We start from the raw sequence: 15,387 nt of genomic DNA on the forward strand, positions 1-15,387 counted from the left end.
ATATTACTTTTTATGCTAAGAGTATTACTTTTTATTGTGAATATCGGTAGGGTTGATCCGTCTCACAGATAAAAATTCGTGAGACCGTCTCAGAAGAGCCTTAATCATCATTTAGAATAACTTTTATTAACTAAGTTCGGTTTATCAAGCAACAAGCGAATGTGGTGTCTCGTATACTTATTAAAGCGGTCAATTCTTATGTAGGTCATTACATATTTATTTGGACGCTCCTATTTTTACTTATGATGTTTTGTTTTATGATTATAATGACTCTATAATTAGGGTTTTGGTTTGCTTTTGTTTAAAAATAAATCAATCATATCACTACCACTCAAAAATAATTTTATAAAAATCATAAAATATTAACATATTTAAATAATTATTCTAATTAATTATTAAAAACATATAAAAATCATTTATGAAGTTTTTAGTTTTTATTATAATCTATATATATTATATATATATATATATAATATTTAATAGAATTTTTTAAAATTTATATACATTTCACGAAAAAGGAATGCTGGTTTTAATTAAGAATATGTGATTTTTAAATAAAACCATCTTGATTACCGAATATAAATCGCCTATAATGTCCTCCCTTTTCTAAATAATACATTTGAGTAGGTCTCTTGTGAGACGATCTCACGAATCTTTATCTGTGAGACGGGTCAACCCTACCGATATTCACAGTAAAAAGTAATATTCTTAGCATAAAAATTAATATTTTTTCATAGATAAACCAAATAAGAGATTCGTCTCACAAAATACAACTCGTGAGACCGTCTCACACAAGTTTTTGTCAATACGTTTTGTTCTTTTCTAAATAAATATATAGATACTTTATTTTTTCCAAATATTATATTATTTTATTTAATAATAATAATGTATAGAAACTACAAATTTTTTTTTTACAAGAAAGTAAAACACTATTTTAAATTTTCAAAATTATTTAAAAAAATCATACAATAATATAGATATATAAAACACAAGCTATGTGTTTGCGACGATTCCTAATATATTATCAAATATGAGAATTTGTTCAAACTATTTTTAATCTCTAAAATATGTTTTTCGGACTTGATATCATTATTTATTTTTAAAAAACTAAACATGAACAAAAATAAAAATCCAAATCATAAAACATATTTTATACAGTATGACAAAATTCACTGATTTCTCAATAAATGTTCCAATATCAATACATGTGGGAAAAATAAAAGTTACAAAAATTAATAACAATAAATTTTCGATTTTTTTTTTCATTTTTATTTATTTTTAACCTTTAAAAAAGAGAGAGAAAAAAAAATACTAGTTGATTCTTGGTCAGCTCAAAATGCATTCATTTCCAGCGTCAAACATTTCTTTATCACCACCAATTTCTTGGCAAATTCCCCCACCACCTTCTCCTCCCCCTCGCCACCAAACGCCGCCGCCACCAAGTCGGCGTTACTCCTCCCCCTCCACTTCCCCTCTCCGCAGGAATCTGGCCTTATAACCACCAGCGTAGCCCCCTTCATCACCTTTCCACAACCCGGCAGCTCCATCTTCTCCGCATACCATATCTTCATCCTCAAACTCCTGCAATCCGTCAAGATCCCTCCTTTCTCCTTTCCCTTCATCTGTTCAATCTGTTCTTTGTTCATACAAATCATCCCCTGCTCACTCTCATCCGAAACCACCACGTTCTCGATCATTTTCCGATCTTTCACCGTTTCTTGAATCAAGTAATGCCTGGCGGATGCCGCGATCAAGCAAGAAAGCGTCCACACAATCCTTAGTTTCAGCTCGGCTTCCGTCATCACACGCGATTCCTGCTCTGCTTCTCCCGAATTAACCTCATGGTTTTCACACTTTTCCGACCAAGATTTGGCTCCAACAATCACACAGCTCTGCAGTTGGATCCCGAACTCCGCCTTCCACTTCAGAAAAGTCGTCGAATTACCGCCGCTCTCACCATTTCTTGAACCCAACTTCTGAAATCCATGGGACGGTAGCCTGAGATGAAGCGCTCGCAATTCATCAAACGGCTTCAAAACACCATTCGGCACATAATGGGAACAATAATCGCAGCTGTTATCCCCGTTTCTTGATCTGAACCTCATCATCCGAGAAATAAAACGGATGGGTTTAAATCTCATCAGGGCTCTTCCAACAAAATTCCTGAACAAATTCTTGGAAGAAATCTCTTCACATTCTTTGCCAACCTCTCTTCCCCTTTTCCATGGGATGGAGAGGAAAACTTCATCAACTTTAGGTACAATGGAATGAAACCGTTTGCACACAGACATGGACAAACATAGAGACTTTGCATCCTGCAGCTTATTGAAGATTGAAAGAACAATCTCATCTGGCAGACGATCGAACAAATCATCATCAAACCCAAGAATTTCAATCTCTTCTCCGGGATTCATCTTCTTTTCTTCAGATCGTTGTTTTTAAGACTCGGAAATTAGTGGGATGTCTTCGCATAAATACTCGAAATTATGGATAAAATATTGGGATAGATGAGAGAAAAGCCGTGTGCTGTGGAGTATGGTCCAAAGTATTATTGCACACGTATTGGACATAAAAGAAAAAGGCGGCGACGTTGACTTTGCTTAAAAAGAATATTCAGACATAAATATAGATATTCTTTTAAGTAATAATAATAAATAAACGTGTAATAATAATAATAATGAAAAAATATATAGGTCAATTAAAAATTATTTAGAGGTTCTATTATATGTTCATCTTGGTTTTAGATTTCAGGTCAATTAATTATCGGCAAAAACTTATGTGAGACGGTCTCACGTGTTGTATTTTGTGAGACAGATCTCTTATTTTGGTCATCTATGAAAAAATATTACTTTTTATGCTAAGATTATTACTTTTTATTGTGAATATCGATAGGGTTGACCCGTCTCACGGATTAGGATACATGAGACTATCGCACACAAGACCCACTCATAATTAATATGGTAAATATATAATTTCAGTTTCAGTTACTAAGCAGATGCTAAATTTTACTAAACAATATAAATATAAATTTAGTGATTTAGAACTTTTTCTTTAAACTTTAGCTTAGTTGGCCATAAATTATTGTGTACAACAAATTAATATATTAATAATAACGATAAGAATGACAAATTATAGAATATGATTCCCACTTGCTTTTTTAATTGTCATTGATTGGGTCTTTTTTGTTGACTGCCNATATTGTTATAATATATGGGACAAAAAACATAAACCAACACCAAATTTGAACTTTGGTAGGATTTTAAGCATTAGAAGGATACAAATTTAAGGTTCATAAACAAGCACTTCAAGATACAAAGCATTGAGTCCAGCAGTGCACATGACATATTGCAATTTTTTACAGTATAAAAGAAAACCATTTGCATGATCCAAAGCACGGAATCAAATCCTTGAAGGAATCATGGGAATTGAGTTTTGTAAGTATGCACAAGCAGCTGCCACCCCGCTACCGAGCTTCACTGGATAACCGACGTCCTTGAGTATCATCTCCACCCCAGCAAGACAACCTAGAAGTTGCAACTGCGACATATGCAAGAATCTTACTTCACTTGATGAATACAAGAAATGTGGATTAAGGAAAACTTGAGCATGTACTAAGTGATCTTTTGGCAATATCGTGTAATTAGAAAAGATAACATACATCGTTGACATTTCCAAGATGACCTATTCTGAAAACCTTCCCAGCAACCTTGTTGAGTCCAAGGCCTAAACTAAGGTTGTACCGCTTCCATCCCTGTCTAACAACCTCTGAGCTGTCTATGTATGATGGAACAACCACAGCAGTGACTGTGTCACTGTACCATTCTTCCTTTTGGGTGCAGTTCTTCAAGCCCCATGCTTCCACTGCAAGTCTGAGTTTTCAGGATAAAAGCAGAAACCTCATTGATTTATAATTGAATGTTTACACCTGTCACACCATGAACATGTATGCAAGACAGCCTAACTGACAGTTAAAAGAGTTGCCGCTGTACCTAAGATTAAGCTCATGGTAATGATACAACTCAAAATTTTAAATTGAAGAACCCAAATGACAAATTGTGATTTTGATTCAAAGAAACATATAAAAACAGCCATATAGAAAATTTGGGGCAGTTGCTCTTGAATGTTACAATTGTTAAACCGTATAATATATCAAATGTGATTTTGGTTCCACACATGATAGGCCTTTGCTAAGATACAATTAAAAGATGTGAACGACATTTTAATCCAAATGCTCATAATAATCTGGAACTGCAACTAAACTAAATGAATAGTCATCAGTTGACACATACGTGATTATGAAAGCTGGTAACCAGTGTTTTTACATCATCAAGAGTGAATTCTCGTACCTAGTTGCTTTGCCTAGACGACCATGCCTTGCGATAACATTGTCAAGCCCCTCCTCGAAAATGAGATCCAACGCTGCTCTTAGCCCATAGAGAAGTTGGACAGAAGGGGTGTAAGGCCAATATGTTCCCAACTTATAGAACTTCAAGTAGTCTTTCCAATCAAAGAAAACTCGGAGCGATTTTGCAGTTTTAGAGGCCTCTATGGCCTTGGGGCTTGCACAAAGGATTCCTAAACCCGTTGGAAGTGATAGAGCTTTCTGTGAACCGGTAAGAGCCACGTCTATACCCCACTCGTCCATGCGGAAATCAAGTGCACAAATGGAGGACACTCCATCCACTAGATAGAGTGCTGGATGTTGGTAGTTATCTGGAATTTATTTCAGAAACGAGTTAAGATTACAATAACCAAGCCAAGTTTTCAGCAGATAATTCAAATTCTTCTTGTTAACCTAAAATACATACCGAGTATTTTTCTTACTGTAGCCAAGTTATTAGTCACTCCAGTTGCTGTCTCATTGTGCACTATGCAAATGGCCTTGATTGTATGAGCCTTATCTTCTGCTATTTTAGAGGCTAAAACATCAAGGTTAGCACCTTGACCCCATTCACTTTCAACAACATCGACATTGAAGTTGAGGCGTTGCTGTTGATCAATCCAGAGCAAACTGAACTGACCAATCAGAAACGACACAATTCGATCACCAGGAGACAAAGTGTTTGTCAGTGCACTTTCCCATGCACCAGTGCCTGCCCAAGACGGCAACTTCCATTAGCAAACCATATGGAGCACAAAAACTTTGATATGCTGAGATATGGTTTAATACGAGTCTCCAACCTGGCCTCTCCGTGGAGAGGCTTATGCCACTGCATCACATGGGTGGTGTCCCGATGAACAAATTTTTGAAGGATATGAAATTGTGCAAGACAAATATTATGGTTGCACTCTAAAGTCCTAATATACACGGCGATAATTACGTAACAAATCATAACATGGCTATAGTTAAGGTCATCAAATCTAGCACTCTCTGCTCAAGAAGATACACCATATATCATTGAAATTTGGTTACACTTGGATGGGTGTTTACTTAAAGATTGTCCGAAATTGTCCACCTCTGCTTAAAAATTTTGATGGTTGAAGGTTAGTTTCATGGCTAATTTTCAATTTCTTCTTTCTATATCATTTAGATATGCCGAAATTATCAACATAATACCTGTCGTGGGGATGATAAAAGGGGTCCCAGAAGTGGTCTTAAAAATCTTCTTCACATCCTCCAGCAGAGTTTTTGTAAGTGCCGGAACAGCTGGAGAGCGGTAATCTTCGTTGTTTCGGTTCATGGCACGAAGGATTTGTTCCGGGATATTGACAGGTCCCGGAACAAAGAGATGGTTTCTTCCTGGTCCATTGACATAGTCCATTTCCTCCCCTTAAAACTTCACAGGATGAAAAGGAACCCAAAAAAGTGCCAAGGCCCTATCTGCACAGTGACAGCCCCTGCAATGCTAAAAACAAATCCAGAATATGGTACAAAGACATCTGTACATCTAATACCTGTAAAGCCGAAAATTCCGCGAAGTTAACCAATCAGTATTTCACATAAACATGCAAAGCATCGTATTCTAGCATGAAAACCGTGTTCTTTTTTCCGGTTAAGTCCAATTAAATTAAAAGCGACGGATACCTCTTTTTGTTACTTTCCTACACAACCTTAAAGTTAAACTAACCATAAACTACGACACTTCGTCGATGCAATTTATCTGGACACACAACTTTTTGTCCTTCCTATCATGTTTTTTTTGCATCGATTTCAAAACTTTGCAAGATAAATGGCATGCCGGGCACGAGTTAAACATCCTCTTAACAGACACAATAAAGTTTCAAGAAACATAGCGAAGAATCATCGGTCTTTTACCTTTCCGACTCTGAAAACAGCGACTATCCCAAAGAGCGGGGAAGAAAGTGTGGAGATGAAAAGACCAAAGAAATGGAGCAAACTATTATAACAGAGCGGGAGAATCACGCATGTCCCATGATGCCACGTGGAAATAGGATAGATATTAGCTGTTTCACCCTTGTATTATAATCGATTTCCACTTCGGCCTATTGTAGTTTGGTTTATTGGTGCTGTGCCCATTAGAAGCCTAATAAGCATTTATTGAAATGATTTGAGGGTGTCTGGGAAAATTGATGCTATATTTAAGATACTATTCCAAAAGTACGTCCAAAGATGAACATTTATCAATACATGTTAATAATAACTTCTCATTTTTTCAGTAACCGGGTTCACGAAATCAATATAATTAATTGGCTTACGAATTTTGTAATATGATGTTATTACTCAAACAAAAATTGTTATCAGTACTCTTTCCCTTGCTCTTTTTGTCGGACGATTGGACCGAAATGGTCAAGAAATGGATATATTCGACGTTGCAAGCTTAAAATTTCTTGTTACCTTGTCACAATGATTACAAGGAAGTTAGTACCACCTAAAATGAAAACAAGAAGGTGGGAGTGGAGTGTCACAAATATAAAGAATAAATAATTAAGGGGCTAAATTGAAAAGTAAAGTGGTAGTAGGATTCGTGATTGAGGTGGGAAACTATACTGAAAGATAAAGAGATAGAGGGTTTTGCACCACAATTTGTTCCTATGGTAAGCAAGTCACACCAAGGATTCCGTTTTGTTTTGTTGTATTTTCAAAATTTTCGGTACAATATCTTTTATGTGAGGCTGTCAAACCAACCAATTGTAAGTTTCTTTGCCACTATACTATGTAAAATTGAGATGGGCCTTGTTTGTCCTCCTAATATAACTACGAAATGAATAATTTTAGATGGATCAAGTTGTCGACGATGAGCAAGATTTTATTTCATTCCAGAAGAAGCGTGCAAAATTAAAGATAATTTCACGTGTGACTTGAGGACCAAAGTTCTCTATTACTTTTTTCGGGTTTTTGTGTGTTTCGATAGAAGTTTGAGTTTTAATTGACATACACGCATCACGCAATAATTTATTACTCATAGTTCCAAATCTCAATCCTTCTGGTTGGGTATTGACAATGATTCCAGTCACAGGCCTTATCCACAACGAAATCAAACAAAAAATATAGAAAGATTCAGAATTTACAACACAAGTAGCGCGCAATAAGTTAAAAACTTCTAATTTAAAATTCTTTTTAAGGGCACACTTTAGCATACAAAAGTACTCTGAAGCTTATCACCTAGAAAGACAACCTCAAAATATTCTGGCACAAAATCACCTCATCAAAACAGAAGCGAGGTCCCATCAGATCAATTCCGCTAACTTCCGATAGTGATCCCAATCAACTGTTAGATCTCAGTAAAGTTAACGTTTGACAAAAGACAGTTCTAATGTACATGCAAAACCGAAATTCTCGTTCAAGTTTACCTGTAAGAAGTTGCACAGCAATATGTGATCATCCTGCAAACTGGAAATCCTAATCACCATAAAGAAAAAACGAATAGGCAAGTCGACTAACAAAATCCATATGTATACACATCATTCAAACTAGAACCATTGCAGGCATGAACTTTAATGATGCGGTAAAGACCGTATGTATCTATCATCAACTCTAGGTTACATAGAAGAAACCACATAACAATAAACTGAAACTAAATATGTAATTTTAAAACTAGTATTGATAAGAATTCAGTAAACAACCAAAACTATGATTTACACTTAATAAAAGTGTCACAAGTACAAAATGTCCTTGTACAATGTATCACGAATAGTTTACGTGTCCTTTAGACTATGCGCTATATATGTGAAAAAAATTAGTATCCTCGTTCATATATGAAAAAAAAACAGGAGTAAAGTTATTTTAATAGAGGATTTCCAACTTTGAGGAATGTTGCTTTCTCATGCCATCCTCACAACATTAGGTGATGTACACGACTGTTCTGCTTTCACTTGCCCAAACCGGTGCTGTCTAGTATTTCTAAGTATCTTCAGATGAAGAGATCCAACTAAGCTCAGAGAAGATTCTAAAAAATTGGTCTTCTCAACGGTAACAAAATCAGACAGCAAAGACCTCCAGAGCAGATAAAGCCATTGGAAATAATGAGTTGGTCTTGCTCTACAATTGGAGTCCTCTAGCATTCACAAATGTCCTGTCACATTTATTTGGTACCAGATGAGAAACCTTGCCTTGAAGGAAAGCCAGCCGGCTGCATTCTGTAAGGCCGTCCAATACTAAATTGTCTGCCATCAGACGGCGGGGGTCCCAAAATACCAGAAGAGTTTGGATCAGGTAATCGCGTCCCATTACCTGTGGATCTTTGATATGGATTCTGAATATGAGAAGCATCTGTCTCAGCTCTTTTTCTCCGTTTCCAAGCCTCAAATTTACCCACGTCAAGATCCCTCTGCATAAATGCTGCAGCTTGACCGTTGATGTGAAATGGTCCCACTCCAGTAACATGTTGCTCCTGTTTAAGTTTGGAATAAATTTGTTGAAGTTTCTCACCAGACATATTTGAAAACGTAGATACATAATTCCATAACCGTGTGGTCATCCCTGCAAAAGGAAATATATCTGTTTAATGTTTCTGTCCGGAAAGGCCCCCTCTCCCCTTCCCCCAACCTCTGAATGCAAGTACACATCCATGACTCAGAGCGGGCAATGGATGAGCACAGCATAAAAAAGGAAGGATATATAGATACGAAGACCTACTTTCTTGCTTATAAGGCCCCTGCTCATAGTCTGAAACAATCTGGTCAATCCTCCGACCAAGAAGCTGCAAGTAATTCCTAATTTTGGAAAGCACCTACGTTGCAATAATCACACAAAGTTCAAAATTACCAGTAAATTTGTAGCAATAAAAGATATGTGAAAGCTTGTGATTAGCAAACCTTCTCTTTGGGTAGGGTTGCACTGATAGACTGAAGTTTTTGGAGACCTCTCAAAGTCTTCCCTTCCTCTATCAGGACATCCGCACACCATTCCATCCACTTTACTTCCTTAAATTGCTCATAAACTTCTTCATTATCAGACATTTCACCTTCCTCTTTCACTAATGGTTCAATCTTCTGGGATTTCAAAGCTCTACTTTTGTTGGTTCGAACATTCCCGGGAGAATCGGATTTCCCTAGTCTGCCTTTTCCATGCGACAAGGGAAGTGTTTCTTTCTGTTTTTTTGCATTCTTACGGCCCACTTTTGCATTAGAATTCTTCCCACCAACAGCTGCAACTTCCTGAAAGCGGATCATGCAAAGCAATAAATAAATCAATAGCCAACCAAATTGGAGTGATAATAGATAATAAAAAGCAAAATAGCGCCCCAAATGATGCTCCCCAATCCCATAATAGCTACTGTGCTACAGTATTCTATAGGTAGAGAATATTTTCCTTGAGATGTGACCCAAGAAGGCAAATCAACATATTTACAGAATTTAATTGCATGTTCTAATTGATAAATTAGGCTGGGAAATTATTTCTGCCGTGATGAGCTTTTGATTCGATAAAACCGCAGCAAGAACAAAACAACAGAAATTCAAAAATTATCTCGGGACATGGGGACTTAAGGTTATTGAAAATATTCAACCTACCATTTCCAGAAGTTGTGCTGCTCGTTCTTTCAGTTGGGGAGCTCGAGGTAAGAAAGTCTCATGATGTTGAAGTTCAACAGGAGCAATCTTCTTAGTAAGACCAAGTGTTTCATCTAATCTAACCTTTTCCCAATTGCCAAATCCATGATAGTGAATACCAAGCAGCAACCTTGCATCGTCCTCTAACGGTACAAATAGGGAAAAGTTACAAACATTTAACATCGGGAACAACATTTCTCCACAATAAGCGAAATAAAACAACCAAACCCTTCCCAAACAGTAAATAATAAAATTAAGCTACGTTGGAAAGGAATAAATAGACTAGCCAAAACAGCAAAGAAATATTCACTCACTCTGATTCCAGCCACAGCCTTTAGACCATGTGGCAGGTTTGAGATACGCAAGTGCTCTGAATTGAGAAATAGGATCGACATAGCGGCTAATTCTCTTGGCAAGAAGTTGAAGTTCTTCAACACGGCATAAAACTTCATCAGCTTTTACAGGCACGCCAAAAAAATCCAATAGAGGCCCCTAAGGATATAGTGTACAAGTTTCAGCTCCATTAGGGGAGTACTGATAAAACCTATGAAACAGCAGATAAATGACAAGGCACAAACCTTTGGATCCAGTGTCTCTCCTTTAACTGCTTCTCTACATCCATCAATCAAAGCATCATAAAGCTCAATTTGTGCCTCCATTGGAGCAGCTTCAACTACTCCACCAACTTCTAACGCGATCAATCCGATTTGGCTATCATCTCCAAATTTCTTAACCTGATTGAAGCCATTGGTAAGAGATAGGTTATGCAATGGACAAAAGGAACAAAAGACCAAGGAAAAGATGATTTGGAAGGGAGAGATTTGAAATACTTTTCCACTCAAAAAGAAGAAAAACACTAGTAGCATCTCATTAGTTTTTATCGGTCCGAAATATTCAAAAGCCTAAATATTTGATTAATTTTTTAAATACTTAAAGACATCTGACATACTTTCAACAATCCTCAAACAAAAATTACTTACTATTTCAATTTATCTTATCTCTTGATTTTAGAAAACGACGAGTATAATAACTTCCAAGTTCGAAATACAAAAAATTCTTCTTACCAACCCTTGGTACTCAATAATAGTTAAAACTACCAGAGAACTGATTCTATCAAGCTGGGCATACATAACTCCGGAATTATACAGGATTCAATGAAATTGACAGGCTGTACATAAAATCTACCTCGAGAAAAGAATGAATCAATTGAAAAACTTCACACTTACTATGCCAGTGTGCATGCACACACAACAAAATCATAATCCAAGTACTTGGGCAGTAAACTCGCATAACACAGGAGATTAACAAGATAAACACATCTCAAACAAATGGATAGAGAACCAAAAAAACGTGATGGGTAAGTAGGTGAACCAGGGATCTAGTTAACAAGCACAATATCTAATGTTTTCAACATAGATTACAAGTTTAATAATGCCAAAATAAAGAAATTGGTTTCCTTGCCTCGTTCATGATGAGTGTCAATATTTAAATGTCACGAGGACAAGAAAATGATGATTGAATCCACAAGGAAATGGGTCATTTCTCACTCATGCAATTAATAGAAAAAGAAACCAGCTACTTAAAAGGAGACGGGGGTGTAAATGATTTGACTGTAATCACTGGGTTATATGCTCAGTGTACTTCTAAATATTTTTTATAAGTGAATATTATTTACCTATCAAGAAAAGAGGGGGGAATGTAAAAGGGTTTCCTCATTGTAAATTGTAATTGTAAATATATAAAAGAACAAGAGTAAGGAACAGGATTGACCCTGGAAAAGTATAGGAAACGAAATTATCATTCTTATTTTTTTTTTACCCACATAAGTATCTTTATGTATAAAGCCATGTCTAGGCTACCAAATGACATTAGCTTTACCGCTCGGAAAAACCGGGTTGCATCTCTTTTGGGTAAGTTTCCATGAGACCATCCTCTTACTTGAGCAGTAGCACCCTCAAGCACAGGAAGAGAATAACCAGAATCAGCTCTCCGACGTTTTGAAAGTCTATCCTGGGGCTCCACACCCTTCTTCTTCCGTTTGTTAATCCTTTCAGGTGGTATAGCCTCTGCATAGCTTTTAATATTTCGAGCTGCTCGTGGAGCTAAAGCATCCTAGAAGATAGATAGAACACCAAAAAACTCATCATTCGAAAATAGTTAAAATAATCAATATGCATGCATCAGAGTGACTTGCATACTTCGGCTTGCGAGATAGCTTCAGGCTTTATCATGCGGCTCCAAAATGTCCCATCATCTTCAGCACTACTGAAATTGGCCACCTACATAAGGTGATCAGAAAACACAGTAAATGAGAGAAAATTCAAAGACAAAATCAAATTTTGCATATATTAGAAGAAAAGACTTTGATTATTGGAAGTAAAGCAAGGCAGATCAATCAAGAAGATTGAGACTCCCTCCTGATTTCAGTAACAAAAAAGTAATGGGTGTCATAAACTACTAAAAAAGGAATGTGCAATAATCAAAGAGTTCAAATAAACTTGCCTTAAAAGCACTCAACAGTTCGTTCCCTTCTCCTTCAGCTGCTTTGTCTTCAACCTTCTCCGCTCTTTCAAGAATCTCATCAATATCCATACTCAAAAGTCTTTTCTTGCTTTCTTCATCATTTTTGTCTTCCTTAAAAAGTTCCTCGGCCCCGAACCTCAGAATTGCAGAAAGCTCACTCTACACAACAAATAGTAAGATAGGAACCCACAGACACAGATCAAATATACTCCATAGAAAGCAGTACGGAAAAATCACAACACACAACGCACACATGATTACAGCAATAGAAAGATCAACACGAGTGGTTCAGTTCACAAACGTACTTTATCAAATGAACTCCCTTTCTTCGATTCCTTTTTCTCCAGTCTACCTTCAGCATTCAGTTTTTGAATAACTAGGTGGTCCAAAACCTGAAAAAAAAAAAAATAGAAGTCAAGCAAAGATGTAAAATCCACATTATGCATAAGTAAAAGTGACAGTTTTGAGTAGTGTACACACCCAAAAAAAATAAGTTTAACATCCAGAGTAAAAACTTCCACATAAAGCTTACCATCTTTTTCTTCGCCCTCTCCAAGATATCTTCCTCAACACTCTTGCTTGTAACAAATCGGTAAATGTTCACCACTTCTTGTTGCCCAATTCTATGAGCTCGGCTCATGGCCTTAATTAACCAAACCGAAACTAAAATATTATTGCAAACAAACTCATAGAATATATAGAGCAGGAGTGCAATAAACTTTCACAAACCTGCAAATCATTTTGTGGATTCCAATCAGAATCAAAAATAATGACGGTGTCAGCAGTCGCAAGATTAATACCCAATCCACCAGCACGTGTGGAAAGAAGAAAACAGAAATCCTCGCTCCCAGGAGCATTAAAATGATCCATAGCCTGCTGACGCAACTCGGCCTTTGTACTACCATCAAGTCTTTGAAATTGGAATCCTTTGATTGATAAATATTCAGCCAGTAAATCCAACATCCTTACCATCTGTGATAAAAAAAACATTAGTCAATTTTATTCTACTGAGGAATGATTTTTGAAAGTCCAAGCTACATAGTTAACCGTCAAAGCCATGACAGTCACTGGAAGGAACTCCAGCAAGTTGTCGACAAGAATCAAACTAAACATTCAAATAACTGCACCTCAATCTTTAAATTTACACAACAACACACTCACGCCCCATAGAGGAAGGCTATGGGAATCGGAAAAATTGTAAACATGATTGTAAGTGCTGGAGAACATGGACTCGATCCTCTGTCAGACTAACCAAACTATCCTACTCAATCAAAAGTTCGCCCACTTGAGTACTAAGGCTACATCACCTGAAATGATCGTGTGGAAGATATAACTGGATAGAGAGGAGGGCCAAGAGAAAGTGTCCCATGAGATGAAGGAAACAAAATTCATTTATCCTCACAAGTAAACTTTCATAATGCATTTCTAAGCATTTCACACACAGAATATCAGCTGTTGACTTGGTCAGACACAATTTTGAAATCAATTCGCTGTATAAAAAGCAACACCATTTTCACAATCCTACAGCGCCTACCGGTGAATTTATACTTATTCTCATCGAGGGTATCAAAAATAAAAGTACTAAAAAACTAAAACAGAAATACTTAAAACATATGGCAACAAGTTGCATCCAATTTTGGGTGATTTATATCGGGATGTATCTGTGTTTGTGTAGGCTGTAACTGCTTAAAAATAACAGGCACCTCGGTCAGGATAAGACAAATCAGGTACAGGCTTTCCATCATAAATGACATGACACGACGAAGCTCGAAAAGATTTTTAGATAAAAAAGTTATTTTAAGCACATCTTCAATTTCAGCCACTGCACAGTTCGTTTCATGTTCCAAAATAAACACAAGTAATACAGGAAAAATATTGCAAAGAAAGAAACAGTATTATATTTACTGATAGCAGCAGCGAGATACATGAACTATTTGTGTCAATGGATTAGTTCAAAGAAAAAAACAGTATTATATTTACTGATAGCAGCAGCGAGATACATGAACTATTTGTGTTAATGGATTAGTTCGATATAACAAAATTCCACATACCTGAGAAAATATCAAAACACGGTGACCTGTCTCATGCAACCTGTTGAGCAGCTTATCAAGTAGGACGAGCTTCCCACTGCTTAGAATTATTCGTTCCAGTTTAGAGCTACCAAGAAAATTTGCATCCCCACCATAACCATGGTCGGCACTTTCAAACAAAAATGGATGATTGCAGCATTTCTTCAGCTCCACCACAACATTTAAAAGCGAAACCTGCATGACTTTGGGGATCAATATACTTCTTGTCATAGCAGTCTTCAAATAGAAGAAAACCAACAAACATATATTGACACGATCCAATTAATGATATCTTTTCAATTAATGATATCTTTTCATTGAAGAGACAATAAATTATTTTCCCAATTCCTGTCGAGATTCATTCGAAGTGAGGAGTCTTGGGTTATGGTAGCAACGTACTGGTATAAAAATATAACCAGACAAAAAAGTAAATAAAATCCAACAAAGTGCTTCAAATCAACAATTCTCCTAACAATTCAAGGAAACTTTATGAACACTAACCTGATTCCCTCGGACCCCTTTATTCAAATCATGGAAGTTGCGTTCCAAAATCCATTTGTAGTACCTTATAAAAAAACCATTGGCAATAGAAAGTAACGATGTTGTCATGGTAATCTTTCAAGCAAACAAAAAATGTGGTTCAAAAGGGGCGTACTGTTTCTGCAGTGGGGACATCTCAACTCTAAGTATGCGTTCAATCTTTGGAGGCAAAGATTTCTCTACATCTTTTATAACTCTTCTAAGAATGTGGGGTCTCAATTCCATGTGAAGATTAGCAAGCTATATAGAGTGAAAAGAATACAACCACACAATGGCAATAAACATACAGTGACAAACCAAAATT

The 15,387-nt window shown here is 36.5% G+C and overlaps 2 protein-coding genes and 1 pseudogene across 2 annotated transcripts; all 3 read right to left on the minus strand.

The window, feature by feature from the left end:
- Positions 1 to 1,116: 1,116 nt before the first annotated feature.
- LOC140973225 (F-box protein At5g46170-like) lies at positions 1,117 to 2,534 on the minus strand. Its single transcript, XM_073435871.1, has one exon. It carries the CDS (start codon positions 2,412 to 2,414, stop codon positions 1,332 to 1,334), a length of 1,083 nt encoding a protein of 360 aa, XP_073291972.1. The 5' UTR covers positions 2,415 to 2,534; the 3' UTR covers positions 1,117 to 1,331.
- Positions 2,535 to 3,225: 691 nt separating this feature from the next.
- LOC140973226 (serine--glyoxylate aminotransferase-like) lies at positions 3,226 to 6,104 on the minus strand. Its single transcript, XM_073435872.1, has 5 exons — positions 5,558 to 6,104; positions 4,809 to 5,093; positions 4,347 to 4,713; positions 3,659 to 3,869; positions 3,226 to 3,537 (listed from the first exon to the last, which is right to left on the minus strand). Exons 1-5 carry the CDS (start codon positions 5,760 to 5,762, stop codon positions 3,400 to 3,402), a joined length of 1,206 nt encoding a protein of 401 aa, XP_073291973.1. The 5' UTR covers positions 5,763 to 6,104; the 3' UTR covers positions 3,226 to 3,399.
- Positions 6,105 to 8,017: 1,913 nt separating this feature from the next.
- Positions 8,018 to 15,387, minus strand: part of LOC140973227 (protein CHROMATIN REMODELING 5-like) — an 18,349-nt pseudogene continuing 10,979 nt past the window's right edge.

The sequence above is a fragment of the Primulina huaijiensis genome, chromosome 3 (assembly GCF_012295235.1).
Source record: "Primulina huaijiensis isolate GDHJ02 chromosome 3, ASM1229523v2, whole genome shotgun sequence".
NCBI lineage: Eukaryota > Viridiplantae > Streptophyta > Magnoliopsida > Lamiales > Gesneriaceae > Primulina > Primulina huaijiensis.

What these genes read in the sequence shown, in the direction of transcription:
- LOC140973226 (XM_073435872.1), bottom strand. Translation starts at nt 5,762, where the DNA reads ATGGACTATGTCAATGGACCAGGAAGAAACCATCTCTTTGTTCCGGGA. An exon ending in CGTCTAGGCAAAGCAACTAG is followed by an intron (nt 3,870 to 4,346) that starts GTACGAGAATTC and finishes CTGAAAACTCAG; the next exon opens with ACTTGCAGTGGAAGCATGGG. An exon ending in ATCTTGGAAATGTCAACGAT is followed by an intron (nt 3,538 to 3,658) that starts GTATGTTATCTT and finishes CATATGTCGCAG; the next exon opens with TTGCAACTTCTAGGTTGTCT.
- LOC140973225 (XM_073435871.1), bottom strand. Translation starts at nt 2,414, where the DNA reads ATGAATCCCGGAGAAGAGATTGAAATTCTTGGGTTTGATGATGATTTG.